Raw genomic sequence first — 16,789 nt, forward strand, 5'->3', positions numbered from 1 at the left:
GACTTATGACAATTGAGCCCAAAATTTCTATTGCTAAGCAAGACAGTTAAGTGATTTTTACCCCATTTTATGACCTTTCTTGCCACAGTTGTTAAGTGAATCACTGCAGTTGTTCAGTTAGTAACAGAATTGTTAAGTGGCTTCCCCATTGACTTTGCTCATCAGAAAGTTGCAAATGTGATCACATGGCCCCGTGACGCTGCAACCGTCATAAATATGAGTCAGTTGTCAAGCATTTGAATTTTGACCGCATGAGCATGGGGACGCAGCAACAGACATTAGTGTGAAAAATGGTCATAAGTCAAGTTTTCTCAGTGCTGTTGTAACTTAAAACAGTCACTAAATGAACCAATGTAAGTCCAGGACTATATTACCTGGAGTGCAGTTTCAATGCTTTTAACTTTCTGGAGACTTTCTTGGGTTTTTTTCCCCCCTTTTCATTTAAATTATCTTTCTCTAACTTGTGCTTCAGAACTCCAGCCAACACTGCTGATTTCTACCCTAAAAACTCAGAAAGACAATACAGCAAAAGGAGCTGGTAAAAGACAACTTTTTATTATTATTATTATTATTATTATTATTATTATTATTATTATTATTATTATTATTATTATTATTATTATTATTGGCTTATAGGCTGGCAGGAAGGAGAAAAAAGAAAATATCATCTCTCTTCCAATTCACCAATCATCTTTGGACAAAAATAGAAGGTTTCGGGCCAAAAATGGCTCTTGAAAATCTGATACAAAAGTAGGCTGGGGTGGAGGGGGATCCGTCCGAGGCTGTACGCAGCTCCTAGACCCTCTTTCGCATCCCACCCACCACAGGGTGGAAGGGCAACGTTGGCGCCGACCTCCCCCCAAGAATAAAAAGGACCCTGAAATTGTACTCCTGAAAACGGGGAGATTTACATGGGGGAGAAAGGAGAACAAAGAACGGCAAAATGGCACCGGCCCTTCCTTCTACTCACTGTCCCCCAAAGGGACAGTTAATTTAAACCAAAGTATACACAAGCCCGGTTTGTGTGCAAAGGATCCTTTTTTTTTAAAGACACTTAACTGGGGAGGGAAAAAAGAGAGAGGGAGGGGAATTTCTAAGAACTTGCTGCAGAAAGATTGATGGGGGATGGGTGGGGCGGCAGAGGCAGGGCACGATGGTCGAGCTTGCTTTTGTCAGGGTGTCTCTAGTGTTCCTGTCTTTGTGTGCGTGTGTTTCGTCAAGGTGTGTCAGAAGCCCCCCTCAGAAGAGCTGTTAAGAGCCGAGTCAGCCTTTCTCCACGAGCTTGACAACTTTTTAAAGATGTGCGGCCTTCAACTCTCAGAGTTCCCCAGCCAGAATCCTGGAAGTTGAAGGCCGCACATCTTAAAAGTTGTCAAGGTTGTGGAGAAACGCTGATGTTAGCATTCAAATCACAGAAGCCGAGGCTTCTCGGTTGGGGGGAGGGGGAAAGGAGGTAATTAACCCCTCCAGCCCATCTGTAGTGTGAAACTGAGGTTACCCATTTTAAATTAAAGCTTGTGGGAGCCAAGGCCGGAGGGGGAGGACAGAATTTGAACGGTATGGCTTGGAGGGGGAGCTCTGAACCCTGTCTACCGATTTTTGGTAGCGGAGGAAAATGGCGCCGAGGCGGAAGGAGCAATGGCCGGATCTGTTAATATTTCCGCTGCAGCTTCTGGAAGTCACTGGTATTCAGGCGTGGCCGAGGCAGATCCCCAAACATCTCGGTGCCGTCCGAAACCCGCAGCACCAAAGCTCTCATGCTGGCGGCAATCTTCTCGAGGTCAGGAGACGAATGCTGCGAAGAGGAAGGGAAGTGAGAGAACGGGTTTGCTTTTCCTCCTGCATCTCCAAATTTCTTCTATTGACCCCCCCCCCGTTCCTGCTGTTACTGATAGCGAGAAGCTTATCGCTATGAATCTGACTTCTCTTCCACCGTTACAGATAATCCTCGACTTACAACCGTTCGTTCAGTGACCGAAGGTACAGCAGCACTGGGAAAAAGGGACTTTTTTCACACTTACAACCACCGCAGCATCCTCATGGTCACATGATCAAAATTCAGACGCTTTGGCAACTGATTCATATTTATGATGGTTGCAGTGTCTGGGGTCACGTGACCTTTTGCGACCTCCTGATCAGCAAAGTCAATGAGAGAAGCCAGATTTGCTTGACAATTATGTTGCTAACTTCACAATTGCAGTGGTTCGCTTAACAACTGCGGCAAGAAAGGTCGTAAAATGGGGCAAAACTTACTTAACAAATATCTCAAGCCACAGAAATGTTGGGCTCAGTTGTAGTCGTAAGTCGAGGACTTTCTTCTATACCGGTTCACACTCTTAATTAAGAAGACAAAAAGAACCAACCTGGAAAGCTGATTTTCTACACAAAATGCTCATTATAGGTAGTCCTCAACTTACAGCCATCCATTGAGTGACTATCCAAAGTTACAACAGCTTTGAAAAGGTGACTTATGACTTGGATTTTCAGAGTTACGACTGTCCCAAGGTCACATGATCAAAATTTGGATGCTGGGCATGTATTTAAGATAGTTGTAGCATCCTGGGGTGATGTGATTGCCAGTTGTGACCTTCCCAGTTGGCTTCCAGCGAACAAAGTCGTTGGAGGAAGCTGGATTCTCTTAACAATTGTGTGATTCTCCTAACGATTGCAGTGATTTGCTTAATCATGGCCCAAAAGGTTGTGAAATTGGGTGTGAGTCATTTAATTGTCTTGCTTAGCGATGGGACTCCTGATCTTAACTGTGATCGTAAGTCAAGGACTATATACCATTTTCCATTACCTGCTCAAAGGGATGAAAACTTTAACGTGATTAAAAAACTGCAAGCCACTTCTGATTTTTCTCCAGAAACTGGTCTGAAGCCCCCCCCTTTTTTGTAAAGTCTTTTCCTCTGAAGTATCCAACTGTGTAGGATTTCCCTTTTCCTCACTATACCTACCTAAGAGGTTCGCAACATTGTACAACAGGTAGCAACCAAAACCATCCCAAAGAAAAAGAAATGCAAGAAAGCAAAATGGCTGTCTGAGGAAGCTTTGCAAATAGCTGAGGAAAGGAGGGAAGCGAAAGGCAAGGGAGAAAAAGAAAGATATGCCCAATTGAATGCAGAATTCCAGAGAATAGCTAGAAGAGATAAGAATGCCTTCTTAAATGAACAATGCAAAGAAATAGAAGAAAACAACAGAATAGGGAGGACCAGAGATCTTTTCAAGAAAATTGGAGAGATGAAGGGAACATTTCATGCAAAAATGGGCATGTTAAAGGACCAAAATGGCAGGGACCTAACAGAGGCAGAAGAGATTAAGAAGAGGTAGCAAAATTACACAGAAGAACTATACAAGAATGAGCTTAATGTCCCTGATAATCACAATGAGGTGGTCACTGACCTCGAGCCAGACATCCTAGAATGTGAAGTAAAGTGGGCCTTAGAAAAGCTGAGCAACAACAAAGCTAGTGGAGGTGACAGTATTCCAGCTGAGCTATTCAAAATCTTAAAAGACGATGCAGTAAAAGTGCTACACTCAATTTGCCAGCAAATTTGGAAAACTCAACAGTGGCCACAGGATTGGAAAAGATCAGTTTACATTCCAATTCCAAAGAAAGGCAGTGCCAAAGAATGTTCAAACTATCGCACCATTGCACTCATTTCTCATGCTAGTAAAGTTATGCTTAAAATTCTACAAGCTAGACTCCAGCAGTATGTGGATCGAGAACTACCAGAAGTACAGGTAGGATTTCGAAGAGGCAGAGGAACTAGAGATCAAATTGCTAACATACGCTGGATCATGGAGAAAGCTAGAGAGTTCCAGAAAAACATCTACTTCTGCTTCATTGACTATGCTAAAGCCTTTGATTGTGTGGATCATAACAAACTGTGGCAAGTCCTTAAAGAGATGGGCATACCAGACCATCTTATTTGTCGCTTGAGAAACCTATATGCGGGCCAAGAAGCAACAGTGAGAACTGGACACGGAACGACTGATTGGTTCAAAATTGGGAAAGGAGTCCGGCAAGGCTGTATACTGTCACCTTGCCTATTTAACTTATATGCAGAGCACATCATGAGAAAGGCAGGGCTAGATGAATCCAAAGTTGGAATTAAGATTGCCGGAAGAAACATCAACAACCTAAGATATGCAGATGATACCACTCTAATGGCAGAAAGTGAAGAAGAACTAAAGAGCCTCTTATTGCGAGTGAAGAAGGAGAGTGCAAAACTTGGGTTGAAACTAAACATTAAGAAAACCAAGATCATGGCATCTGGCCCTCTCAATTCCTGGCAAATAGATGGGGAAGAAATGGAGGTAGTGACAGATTTTATTTTCCTGGGCTCCAAGGTCACTGCAGATGGGGACTGTAGCCAAGAAATTAAAAGATGCTTGCTCCTGGGGAGGAAAGCCATGGCAAATCTAGACAGCACACTAAAAAGCAGAGCCATCACCCTGTCAACAAAAGTGCGTATAGTCAAGGCTATGGTCTTCCCAGTTGCAATGTATGGCAGTGAAAGCTGGACCATAAGAAAGGCTGAGCGCCAAAGAATTGAAGCCTTTGAACTATGGTGCTGGAGAAGACTCCTGCGAGTCCCTTGGACTGCAAGGCGATCAAACCGGTCAGTCCTAGAGGAGATCAACCCTGACTGCTCTTTAGAAGGCCAGATCCTGAAGCTAAAACTCAAATACTTTGGCCACCTAATGAGAAGGAAGGACTCACTGGAGAAGAGCCTAATGCTGGGAAAGATTGAGGGCAATAGAAGAAGGGGACGACAGAGAATGAGGTGGCTGGATGGAGTCACTGAAGCAGTAGGCGTGAGCTTAAATGGACTCCAGAAGATGGTAGAGGACAGGAAGGCCTGGAGGAACATTGTCCATAGGGTCGCGATGGGTCGGACACGACTTCGCAACTAACAACAACAAAGTGGTTTATGGGTAAATGACGCTCGGTGTAGGGATAATTGAGAAAGAACAAATAAAGCCAAAAGTCACAACTGAACTAGGCACAACTGAATGGTCAAGATAAGTGGACAAAGAGCCAGCCCTTAAACCAGGGTTTCCAAACCTTCCAAATTGAAGAGGAGTGGACTTCAACTCCCAGAATTCTCAGAAATGGCTATGCTGGCTGTGGAATTCTTGGAGCTGAGGTCCACATACCTGGAAATTGCCATGGTTGGAAAACTTTGCATTAGGCTGTTGCATTTCTACGATTTGCTATTCCAAACTATGAAAAATAGTTTGACGGGGCCCAATGCTCTGCTCAGTCCAGAAACCCATATTAAAGCATGGCTTTCAAACTTTTGCCTGAGTTTTCTTTAAACACATCTAATGCAGGGACCTACAACCTGTTTGGGTATTTGGCTTGAACTGCTCTTACTGTAAGAAAGTCTTCTACACAATTCGATCTGCTCTGATCTGCCTTCCTGTAACCCGAGAGCATTTTCCTGTGTTCCATCCTTTCGGGTGATGAAAAACAGATTTTTCACCTTTTTTTTGCAAGACCTTATTTCAGGTTCTTGGAAATCTTATCAATTCTCTCACTCATTTTTTCTAAAGCACAAATACATAAAGCTCCTTCAGACTCTCTTCAAAGACGTAATTGTTGTCCCTGAGCAGGCTCCTTTAAACACGTTGCAAATTCCGAGTCTTCCTTAAAAGGTGGCGGCCAGAAATGTAAAATATGCTCAAGATGGTCACTCAAATTTGTAAACGTATCACTACATCAGGAGATCATTACAACCCCACCCCAAAGCATAATATATATTTATTCAGGCCCCCAATCACAATCACTTCCAAAAATGAGGGAACTTTTCTTTCTTTGATGGCATCACCCTCATGTCTTCTCAGGCTGAAAAAGACCAGCAAGGAAGTTGAGTCTCTGGTTGGGAAAAGGTTGCCTCAAAGCAACCTTGGAATCTAATCAGGCTTTTATGCGGAATTAAGCATTTTGTTCTCTACTTTCAGACTTGAGACAGGCTCGGCCACAACAAACAACCCCCTCTCAGGGATTTTATTACAGGTAGTCCTTGACTTATGACCACAATTGGGACCAGAATTTCCACTCTGAAGCAAAGTGGTGGTGAAATGAACCGTGCCTGATTTATGCCCCCCCCCTGCCGCTTTCCCCTTCCCCCCTCCCCAGCCACGCTTGTTAAGCAATTCACTGCAATTAAGCGAAGCAGGTGGGTTGTTAAACAAATCCAGTTTTCTTCACTGATTTCGTTTGTTGGGAAGTTGGCTGGGAAAGCGGCAAATGGCGATCACGTGACCCCCTGAGACACTGCAAATACATGCTGGTTGCCAGAATTTTGTTCGCCAACCATGGGAATGCGGGTGGACGTTATAACGTAAGGGCGAGGACCAGTCGTTCAAGACATATTTTTCAGTGCCGTTGTAACTTTGAACGATCACTAAATGAATGGCTGTAATTCAAGGACCACCTGTACTTAAGTCGGCAAGGCTCCAGTGACGCCCAAGGAAAAAGGAAGTGTCTCAACAGCCCTTCTGCATCCCCAGAGGACTGTCTCCAGGACCCCATCCTCACTTTGACCCACCTTACTGTTCTCTTCGTCAGAAGATCGCATCTCTTGGCGTTGCTCTTTAAAGCCCCAGATGGGCACGGAGACTGGGAGGGATTTGGCATACTGGTGGCTTAGGGGTGGAGGAGCTGTCTGTCCTGGAGCCTCCTCACTCAGACTCCCATCTGAGAAAAAGGGGGGGGGGGTTTGGGAGAAAAAAAAAAGCTTAGACCAACTGTGCAACATTTGAAACAGAGCTGTAGGCATCCGAAGCATGATCTAAAACCAGGAGTGGCCTGGTTATGATTAATCCCTTTCATTTTGTTGAATTACAACTCCCAGAATCATTAATCTTTGGCCACGTTTGGCCGAAGCTACAGGGAGATTTCGATTCAACATTTAGAGCCAGAGGTAGGCAACTTTTTAGGACAAAGGCACATCTGGAATTTTGACAGCGTGTGCCAGATGCACTTTCCCGGCCAGTCACAAAACACTCATTTACTAAAAGGTTCTCTTATCACGCCAGTGTGACCTTGATAAGCTCAAGGGGATTCCTGCAAATAGATGCAAAGCTGCAGGCAAGTGCGTCGTTGTGCACGCGTGTTGCCTTCCTTTTTTCTTATGACAAGCCTCTTTCAAAAGTGGGCAGCAGCAGAAGGGATTAGCTACACACTAATTATCTACAAGCTGCCACAGATCCTCCATCTCTCTCTGAACTTTATTCAAAAACTTTCCAAGTGTGTACAAGCATGTGTTAATCTTTGACATAGCTTATACATTCTTGAAGATATTTTTTTATCAAGTAATACCTGGAATGCTCATTTTTAGATCTGGCCAAGGCTATTCTCATTCAGAACTTCTCCATATTCTGTTTCCTGAAAATCCCAGGAAGCCAGAGATTGATTCATCAGTAGAGCAACTTTAAATCTGTAATTTAAAACTTCCTCTCATCCTGTAATATAGTTTCAATCCCAAAGAGAACTGAAGATCTACAAAAGACAAATGAAATGAAGCATCTCCCCGGGGCATCAAATACCACTATGGTCAATTAATAAAAGTTTTCTGTTTATGGCAGCCTTCCTTAATCTGGCACCTTCCAGTCCCACTGCAAATACAGTGCCCAGAATTCCCAGCTGGCATGGCCAAAGATAGGAAATCCTGGTTGCTGGATTGAATACCGTTAAAAGTGGAGATGGCTGTCACAAAGCATTCAAGCTTCTGGAGTTTTTGAAAACTCAAGTGATAACACACAGACTGTTTACAAAAGTGTCAAATGTATAAACAGCGAGGAGTTATAACTCGTAATATACAAACTGTGGAGAATGACATTAAATAGAAATAGGAAAAAAAAAGTTGAGAACAAGCCTAGCAGTCTCGTTAAAGACTAATTAGGCCAAGCAATTAAGGGAGCCAACTGGGTAGAGATGACATAGCCCCACATATTAGGCGGATCTCTGTTTAATTATCCCTCACATTGATATCCTTTCTCCAAGGAATAGACAAAGCAGTTCCCTTTTTCTTTCTCTTCTCTCAACAAATTTGTAAAGTATGCTAGACTAGCCAAAGTCATCCAGTGAATGGCTGGAGAGGGTTGTTTTTTTATTATTCTCTTAGCCACTAAAACTATGCTTGGTACAGTACAGGTAGTTCTCGCCTTACAACAACAGTTCGTTTAGTGACCATTCAAAGTTACAACAGCTCTGAAAAAAGGGCCTTATGACCATTTTTCACATTTATGACCACTGCAGCATCCCCATGGGCACGTGGTCAAAATTCAGACACTTGGCAGCTGACTCATACTTACGACGGCTGCAGTATCCCAGGGCCATGGGATCATCTTTTGCGACCTTCTGACAAACAAAGTCAGTGGGGGCAGCCAGATCCGTTGAACAAAACCGTGATAGTACCTTAACAACTGTTAAGTGATTTCACTTAACATCTGTGGCAAGACAGGTCATAAAATGTGTCAAATTTCACTTAACTGGTTTCGTTTGGCAACAGACATTTTGGGCTCATTTGTGGTCGGACGTTGAGGACTACTTGTAATTGAAACTGACTAGGCTTGTCAGGGAGATCCTTACAACAAACGAGGACTTCATGGAAGAAGCTGAAACCAAAAATTTACAGGACGTTTGGACTAATCCAGTAGACTTGGATCATTCTGAGAAGAGAGGATGGAAAACTCAAAGGATTAGCTGAGTTGAGTGTTGTCTCTCTTACACAGTGCTACTTCACTCACCGTCAGTGCTCTCCACATCGGAATCAAAAAAAGGCTCATAATCTTGGCTTGGAGAATCTTCGTCCATCACAAACAGACCTAAAAATGGATTGTTATCTTAAAATGTAGAATGACAGTGGCTGTCCGTACAAGGATCCCTCACATTACACCCCTGTCCCTCAACGTAAATGTTGATTATCATTTTTTTATCCCCCAGCAGCTGAATAGAAATGCTGCCTTTCTCATACTACCTTTTTTTTTAGAATTAATTCCTTGTGTACAAAAATAATACCATCAGTTGGAAGCTATCAACCAGCTTGCACGAACATCAAGGTTTTCTAAATACAGCACAAGCGATGGTGTGTGTGTGTGTGTGTGTGTGTGTGTGTGTGTGTGTGTGTTTTTGAAACAAAGACCAGTTAGAACCGATCATACTCAATATAATAGTTTTCAGCAACTGAATTGGAACCTGAAACAAAGCACACTTCAATGGCTGCTTGAAAAGCCTACTTTTTATTTTAATTTATAAATTTCCTAGGACGGCAAGGCAGAAAGTATACGTCAACCCTCGGGTGAGGCAAGAACAATATGAGATGGAGGAAAGGATGGAGAAAAAAAAAGTACACAGTGAAGGAGTTGTCATGGTAGCTTAATAGGCCTCCTCCATTAATAAATGTGGATTAAGGTTCACATTATTGCAATTAAATGAGTTTGTGGACCTCCCATTCACACAGACTCCTTTCATGTCAGCAGATGACAATAAGACATCCGAAAGGAATGCATCTCAACTATGAGAAGTCAGTTTTAAAAGAAAGATATCACACTGTAGGATATTACAGAGAGCTGAGGTAATGCAGAGGCTAAGATACTAAACTAGAAAGTGTTAGGCCATGAGTTCTAGTCCTCCCTTAGGCATGGAAGCCAGCTGGAGGACTTTGAGCCAGACAATCTCTTCAGCTTAACCCACCTCACAGGATTGTTGTGGTGAGGAAAATGGGAGATGAGTGAATTACGTATGCTATAAAAATGTATTTTATATTATGTATAAAATAAAGGTGGGATATGTCAAATAATGTTATAGCACATATTTCTGCTTATAGAAGTAGTTCTCGACTTACAACCATTCATTTAGGAATCATTTGATTGACACCAAAAAAATGAGTTATGATTGGGACTCACTTTTACAACAGTCACAGTATCCCCCATCGTCATGTGATCAAAATTTGAGCACTTGGTAATAGGCATTTATGATGATTGCAGTGTCCGGGGATCATGAGATTGCTGTTTGCAACCTTCCCAGCCAACGTCTGACAAGCAAAGTCAATGGGAGAAGCCAGATTCACTGAGCAACTATGGCAAAAAGGTCATAAATAGAAGCGTGATTCACTTAACAACATAGACATTCTGGTCCAACTTGTGGTCATAGGTTGAGGACTATCCACATAACGCCTCAATGCAGCTTATAAAGCTGCAACGAAGCAGAAAACATGAAAACAATGAAATCAAAATTGATAGTTAAAAAGGCTTAGCCAAAGAGATTCTTTTTTACTAACTTAAAACACTAGAAGAGCGGGGAGGAGATAGCTTTTCATACGTGATGGATACGTGCGCAATCTAATGTTCTGAGGCAGTAATGTTTTGTTCCTTCTCTGGACTTTGGCTGTTCTGGATTGCTCCACAGTTACTTGCTGAACAACCAGGATCAGAACGGTCTGAAGGAGGAATGGAATATTTTAAGGTGCTAAGCTTTGCATAACTAATGACCTACTTTTCCAGCAAGTCAAAACCAGCGTGACTTTATAGTCGGGACTGTTAGATATAATTCTAGAGAGACTATGGTTCCATCCATTCCCTCAGTCGCAAATCTTATTTAGATCAGCTATTGCCTTTTAGTCTATCTCGGAGGGGTGTGATGAAGATAACAACAGCGATTGCAGTAAGATTGTTTTAAACAAGCTGTGGCCTTAGTATCTCAAGCACTCCTAATGCCACAGGCCTCTGTTTGAATATTAAGGTCAAGAGAAGTGGCCTTCTTAAAGACATACCTCTGGCCCTCATTTTCCGAGCTCCATTCGTGGGGCTTCTATCTTATTTCCAAACTCTGGGATGCACACTTCTACACTCCTGCTCTTTCCACCTTTATGAAAGGAGTCTAGACCAGGGGTAGGCAACCTCGGCTCTTTTATGACTCGTGGACTTCAACTCCCAGAATTCCTGAGCCAGCATGGCTCAGCATGGAAACCTCTCCATTTCTCCTCAGCATGGGTGGCTCAGGAATTCTGGGAATTGAAGTCCACAAGTCATAAAAGAGCCAAGGTTGCCTACCTCTGCCCTATACCATTTCAGACAAATGGCTGTCCAGTTTCTTCTTAAAGCCCTCCAGTGATGGAGCACCCACAGCTTCTAGTGGCAAGCTGTTCCACTGGTTGGTTGTTCTTAATGTCAGCAAACTTCTCCTTAATTCCAGGTTGATTAGTTTCCTTGAGTAGTTTCCATCCTTGATTAGTTTCCATCCGTTGTTTTTTGTCCTGCCTTCTGGTACTTTGGGGGTTAGCTTGACTCCCTCTTCTTTGGGGCATCCCCTGAGATACTGGAAGACTGCTATCATGTCACCCCTCGTCCTTCTCTTCATTAGACTAGACCAGGGGTAGGCAACCTTGGCTCTTTTATGACTCGTGGACTTCAACTCCCAGAATTCCTGAGCCAGCCATGCTGAGGGGAAAGAGAGAGGTTGCCAAGCTGAGCCATGCTGGCTCAGGAATTCTGGGAGTTGAAGTCCACGAGTCATAAACAAGCCAAGGTTGCCTACCCCTGGCCTAGGCCACTTTATGACTCGTGGACTTCAACTCCCAGAATTCCTGAGCCAGCCATGCTGAGGGGAAAGGGAGAGGTTTCCAAGCTGAGCCATGCTGGCTCAGGAATTCTGGGAGTTGAAGTCCACGAGTCATAAAAGAGCCGAGGTTGCCTACCCCTGGTCTAGACCTTTCCTTTCAGATTCAGCTCTCTTAATGATTCTCGCAATTGTTTTTATGAGATTTTAAGATCTTTTGGCCTTCTGAGTGCTTCACATGGGAGGAAATGTAAACTATAAATCATTACAGGAAAAATGGTAGAAGGGAACCAAGTTGGCTTGAAAGGAGGACAGACTAAAACCACGACACATGCGACAGCATGAGGAAAAACTTCTCTTCAAATAATCTTACACATCTCTGGGCAAGTGTTCACTATACTCGAGATTTGTTTTCCTGAGGGAAGGCAGGAATATGTCAGGGCAGAGACACATAGCACAGTATTTGGTTCAGAGCGTCCTATTCTATGTACTCCAGATTTACTTGTAATCATGTGTATGAAAAAACACATTGTCATCTAGCACATCTGGAGGACCTCCACCTCTGGCGATGCAAAGAGCGTTCAGGCCAATGAGGAAGACTGAAACCTGACCACAGCCTGCAGGAAATTAGTTGTGCTTCACAAGATAAGATTCAGTGGCTCAAAATGGAGCCTACTAGATATAGGACAATGTACTTTGCAAGTTGTAGGCCAACATGCCTCTTCACACAACTCAACAACCCCAGTTAGTATCGAATGGGTTCTCCTAAGCCTGGAAGCTAAAAAATCTTTCTGCAGACATCTTCAGGCTTCACTCAGGACTGTTGTGTGCATTAAATACACAGCAAGAGAGGCTAAAGGTTCAGAGGGCAAGGTACAAAAGACACACCCAACACAGATCCACTAGATGCAGTAGCTAAGACTAGAAGCCATGAAAGTATCCAATCTCCTTTTTCAGGCATGTGCTCACAAGTGTCTGTCTACAATATGAACAAAATACCTTTAAGAATTCTGAGGATTCTCAAATTAAGCTACATGAAATGCTTCTCAGCACCTGAAAAATTGTTATCTAAAGGTAACTTAATACATCTACATCTGATATGAATTATTGTGACTAAATTCACATCCTTAATATAGCTGTTCTGTATCTTTCAAAAAACAAACAAAACGAATTTGAAATGTTATACTCCTATATATCAACCTATGAACAAGATCTTCAGCTGAGACTTGGCTCCAAGCTGCAGCAGGTAAATACTTGGGACCTTTTTTGGCAGAGGATCCCAATTCTGAAACACTCATTCACTCGGGGTTCCATTTTGTTCCCAAAATAAAATTGCTCTTTGTTTTTATTAATGATTTTATTGCTTTTTCGGGGGACTTTTAAATGATACGAATTCATTTTTTACCCCTTTCAGGCTGACACACCAACAATTTGTTATTCTGCTTCCTTTTCATTGGCCTTTTAAGCTATAATAAAGTCACCCTGTTAAAACTCTTTTTGCCTGCTGATTTGCAAGTCCTTTTTAGCAGAAAAATAAAGTATAAAGGCCAAAAGGGAGAGAGAGAGAGGAATGCAAGGGACTGTGCATAATCGTGTGTTCACTTCATTCTCAAACTGTTGCCCACTGTTCTGTCAAACCTAATACCTTGGGATGTGCCTTCTCAATTTAGCAGAGCGTTTTGTCACAACTGCAACAATAGGAAAAGTGCTACTAGTACCTAGTGTTTATTCTTTCTAAAAATGTGATGCGAAGCTAGTGCCTTCAGGCACCTCACCGAGCCTCAACTCAATGTGACTTTTCTTATTATACAAGTCTACAGTGTTTGTTCTAAAACTATATTTAAGCAAGTCAAGGTTTGGCACAATGTGTTGCTTTTCTTAATGGATCCAGTTAAAATATAGTCCATTACACTCTTAACTTTACTTATTTGCGGACTTCTACATTCAGCCATCTGGTGGTTGGATTTTAACTTCCCTGGGCCTTCTAGCCCAGATGCTGGCTGGCAGGTATTGGAAGTTAAAGTCTGACACATCTGGAGAACACCTGACTGAGGAAAGTTGACTTTTGTTATAGAACTTTATTTATATATATACATATATATACATATATATACATACATATACATATATATATATATATATATATATATATATATATATATATATATGTATATATGTATGTATATATGTATATATGTATATATATATGTATATGTATATATAGATATAGATAGATATATAGATATTAAAAAAGCCATAGGTCTCTACCTCCATCCTGTAATTTCCAGAGTGCTGTCCAAGCCTGGCTTTTCAAGTAAAGCTTTGGAGTGAGCAGTCTACTGGGTTGATATCTGACAATTATATACTTATTGCAGGCTACTTGAAATGATTTATAGAAAAACAGGCTACAAATGCAAACTTGTTACCCAGATACATACCAGTAGTTTCACTAGGAGGGTCTCTCCCACCGGATTGTTCCAGTTCAGTCAATGTATTTCTGTCCCCTTCATCATCTTCATCTTCAGGTTCTTGGCCTCCTGAAGCCTGAGGCAAGCCCCCCTGGAAGGTAGGCGTCCTGTGTGGGGCAGGCTCATCTGGAGCATAAGTAGGAGGGTAACTTTGGGAGTAGGATCCTTGTGGGGGAAGTGGACGAAGGGTTGAGGGAGGGCGGGCAGCATAGGTGAAAGCAGTGGTTTTGTGAACCACTGCGATATCTTCGAGGTAGCGTTGAACAGCATCTGCTAGAGCCCCACTTCCATGCTGCGCATAGCTGTAGTTGCCAGGGGGTGGTGCCCGGAAGGCTGTGAGCAAAACAATTTCGTTGCCCGTTTGGCGCCGGTACTGTTCCGCTGCAGCCACCAGGGCTACCCAATTTTCCTTATGATTATCTGCCATATCTGTCATCCTGCAGGCAAACAAAACGAAAAGGACCCCGAGGTTAAACCATCGCACAGTGGAAGAGAACTCATCCGTAGTTAAAAAGCCGAGCTGATGAAAACATTAAAATATTCACAGGAAGGAAACAAGCACCTGTTTCTAAGCGACACAAATACCGCACTGCAACAGGCATTCAAATCCACACGCTGCCTTTTAAAAAAAGGCAACTATTTTTTGCCCAGTCAAAAAGTAAAATATCTGTAGTCAATTTGCCTAGCCAATTAACCAGCTGAATGTCACTGCCCTAGTTCGCCCTGGGGCACTTTTATGAGAGATCAGGAATGGACAGAAGGCCAAGAAACCTGCTCTGCCTCGGAGAGAGGGAATTCAGCTTAGCCGAGTAACCACGGCCTGAATTCAGAACACCTGGCATTGACCAGGAGTTTTTTTTTTTAAAAAGAAAAAAAGTTAAGAAGCCACGATGAACAAACAGCCTTGTATGAAAACCAAGAGAGGCCACAGCGCATCAAGCTGGACAAGCCTGGGGGGGGGGGGGGTTTCTTTCATGGAGAGAAGCAGCCAGAGCAGGAGCTTGCAAGAAGAGGCAAGCAACCAACGGGGCGGGCGGTGTGCAGGGCAGAAAGTGGGGTTCAGATGACCCAAGACTGCTTTGGAAAGAGCGTGCACCAGGTGTGGGGGGACGTGGGGTGCAGAGAAGGCTGTGCATGGAGGAAAGCCCCCTTTTCCCAGAGGGAAAGAGGCAAAAAAAAGAGGCACCGAAGCAAATGATACAGCCGTGCAATAAAAGCAAGGAGTGGTTTTTTTTGGGGGGGAACACATACCGACAGACAGACAGGAAGAAGCGACGCCCCCTTTCTCTCCCCAGCCCTCCCCCCCCCACAAGCAGGGCTCCGAAAGGAAGCGGCGGTGATGGTGGGGGGGGGACGCATATTACCTTCTCCTGTCTCTTATTTCTTTTTTCCCCCCTTCGCTTAAGCACCGGAGACCCGTTTCCTCCCAGCCCCCTTGGGGGGGGGGTGTCAGCAGCCGGAATCCTGACCTCTCACCTTTAACCCTTCCCAGGACACTTATGCTGCCCCCTCCTCCTCCTCCTCCTCTTCTAAACAACAACCGCCACCTCCCCCTCCCCACCCCCAAGACTCCGCCTCCTCCGACCGCCCTCACAAGACATGAGACCAGCGCCCACACATTGCCTTTTCAAAGATGGAGGGCGGGGAAACAAAGGAAGGCGTCGGGGAGAGGGAGGAGTTGAGAACGTCGATTGGCCTTCTTATTGCCCGGCCCAAAGATGGCGTCGAAAAGCGGGGGGGGGGGAAGAAGAGAGCTTTTCCTCGTGCGCATGCGTGCGATTGTTTATCCCAGGGGTAGGCAACCTCGGCTCTTTTATGACTCATGGACTTCAACTCCCAGAATTCCTGAGCCTCAGGAATTCTGGGAGTTGAAGTCCATGAGTCATAAAAGAGCCGAGGTTGCCTACCCCTGGTTTATCCAAACCCGGGGATTCAGCTTAAATATTACATTCATTCATTCAGTCAGTCAGTCAGTCATGTTTACATTCTGAGGGTTGTCAAAATCCGAATGGCGGCCAAGAGATACTGACAATTCTAGATATGGCCATATTAGAAGAGAAGGGAGAAAGCTACACGGGATTTGGGAACTTAGGGCAGGCAACCAGCCGAACCTCTGTAAAGATGAGGCGAGACAGGAACTCAGGATACCCAGGTGAAAGTTGAGGAATCTCAAGGCCACCCGTTTTAAAACGTAGCACCTTCGCTGAGAATTTCCAGCAGGCGATTTAAACCGTATCCGCCAGGAGTCGCTAGCGAATTGCTACAGTAAAACGCTGCCCGTTCTTAAGGGAAAATGTTGCTATGCTTGCAGATATTCTAAAGTCCAGCAGGTGGCAGCAAAGAGAAGCAAGAAGCCCGCTAAGTCGGTGTTTCAATTTAATCAATCATGGCGACTTGAGGCTTTGTGGACTTCCAACTCCCAGAATTCCACACAATTTAAAGCTTTCAAGGTTGATAAACCGTGCTCTAAGCTTCTTGCTGCCATCGCCTGGTCAGGCTTGGGAGTCCTTCCTTGCTCATTCTGGAGACTGAAATCCCTCGTTTCACCATGCTTGCCAGAGTTTTTCTAATGCATTATTGATATTATTCTGATTTATTTGCTTGGTTGTGTAAGCTGTCCATAGCCACTGAGAGCTGGGCGGCATTTATTAGGGTTCGTCGCACAGCCAGCCAAATGTTTATTTGGCATTTTTATCCACCTATCTAGCCTTTCCTAAGGACCTAAGCTAGGCACGTGTTGTTTGATGGG

General features: G+C 43.7%; 1 protein-coding gene across 1 annotated transcript; it reads right to left on the reverse strand.

The window, feature by feature from the left end:
• Positions 1–534: 534 nt before the first annotated feature.
• Positions 535–15,522, reverse strand: LOC308675960 (proline-rich AKT1 substrate 1-like). Its single transcript, XM_081341643.1, has 6 exons — positions 15,405–15,522; positions 14,011–14,477; positions 8,764–8,841; positions 6,561–6,709; positions 1,360–1,795; positions 535–1,289 (listed from the first exon to the last, which is right to left on the reverse strand). Exons 2-5 carry the CDS (start codon positions 14,474–14,476, stop codon positions 1,652–1,654), a joined length of 837 nt encoding a protein of 278 aa, XP_081197769.1. The 5' UTR covers position 14,477; positions 15,405–15,522; the 3' UTR covers positions 535–1,289; positions 1,360–1,651.
• Between the last annotated feature and the right edge of the window lie 1,267 nt (positions 15,523–16,789).

This window comes from Vipera berus (genome assembly GCF_964194415.1).
Source record: "Vipera berus genome assembly, chromosome: W".
NCBI classification, from domain to species: domain Eukaryota; kingdom Metazoa; phylum Chordata; class Lepidosauria; order Squamata; family Viperidae; genus Vipera; species Vipera berus.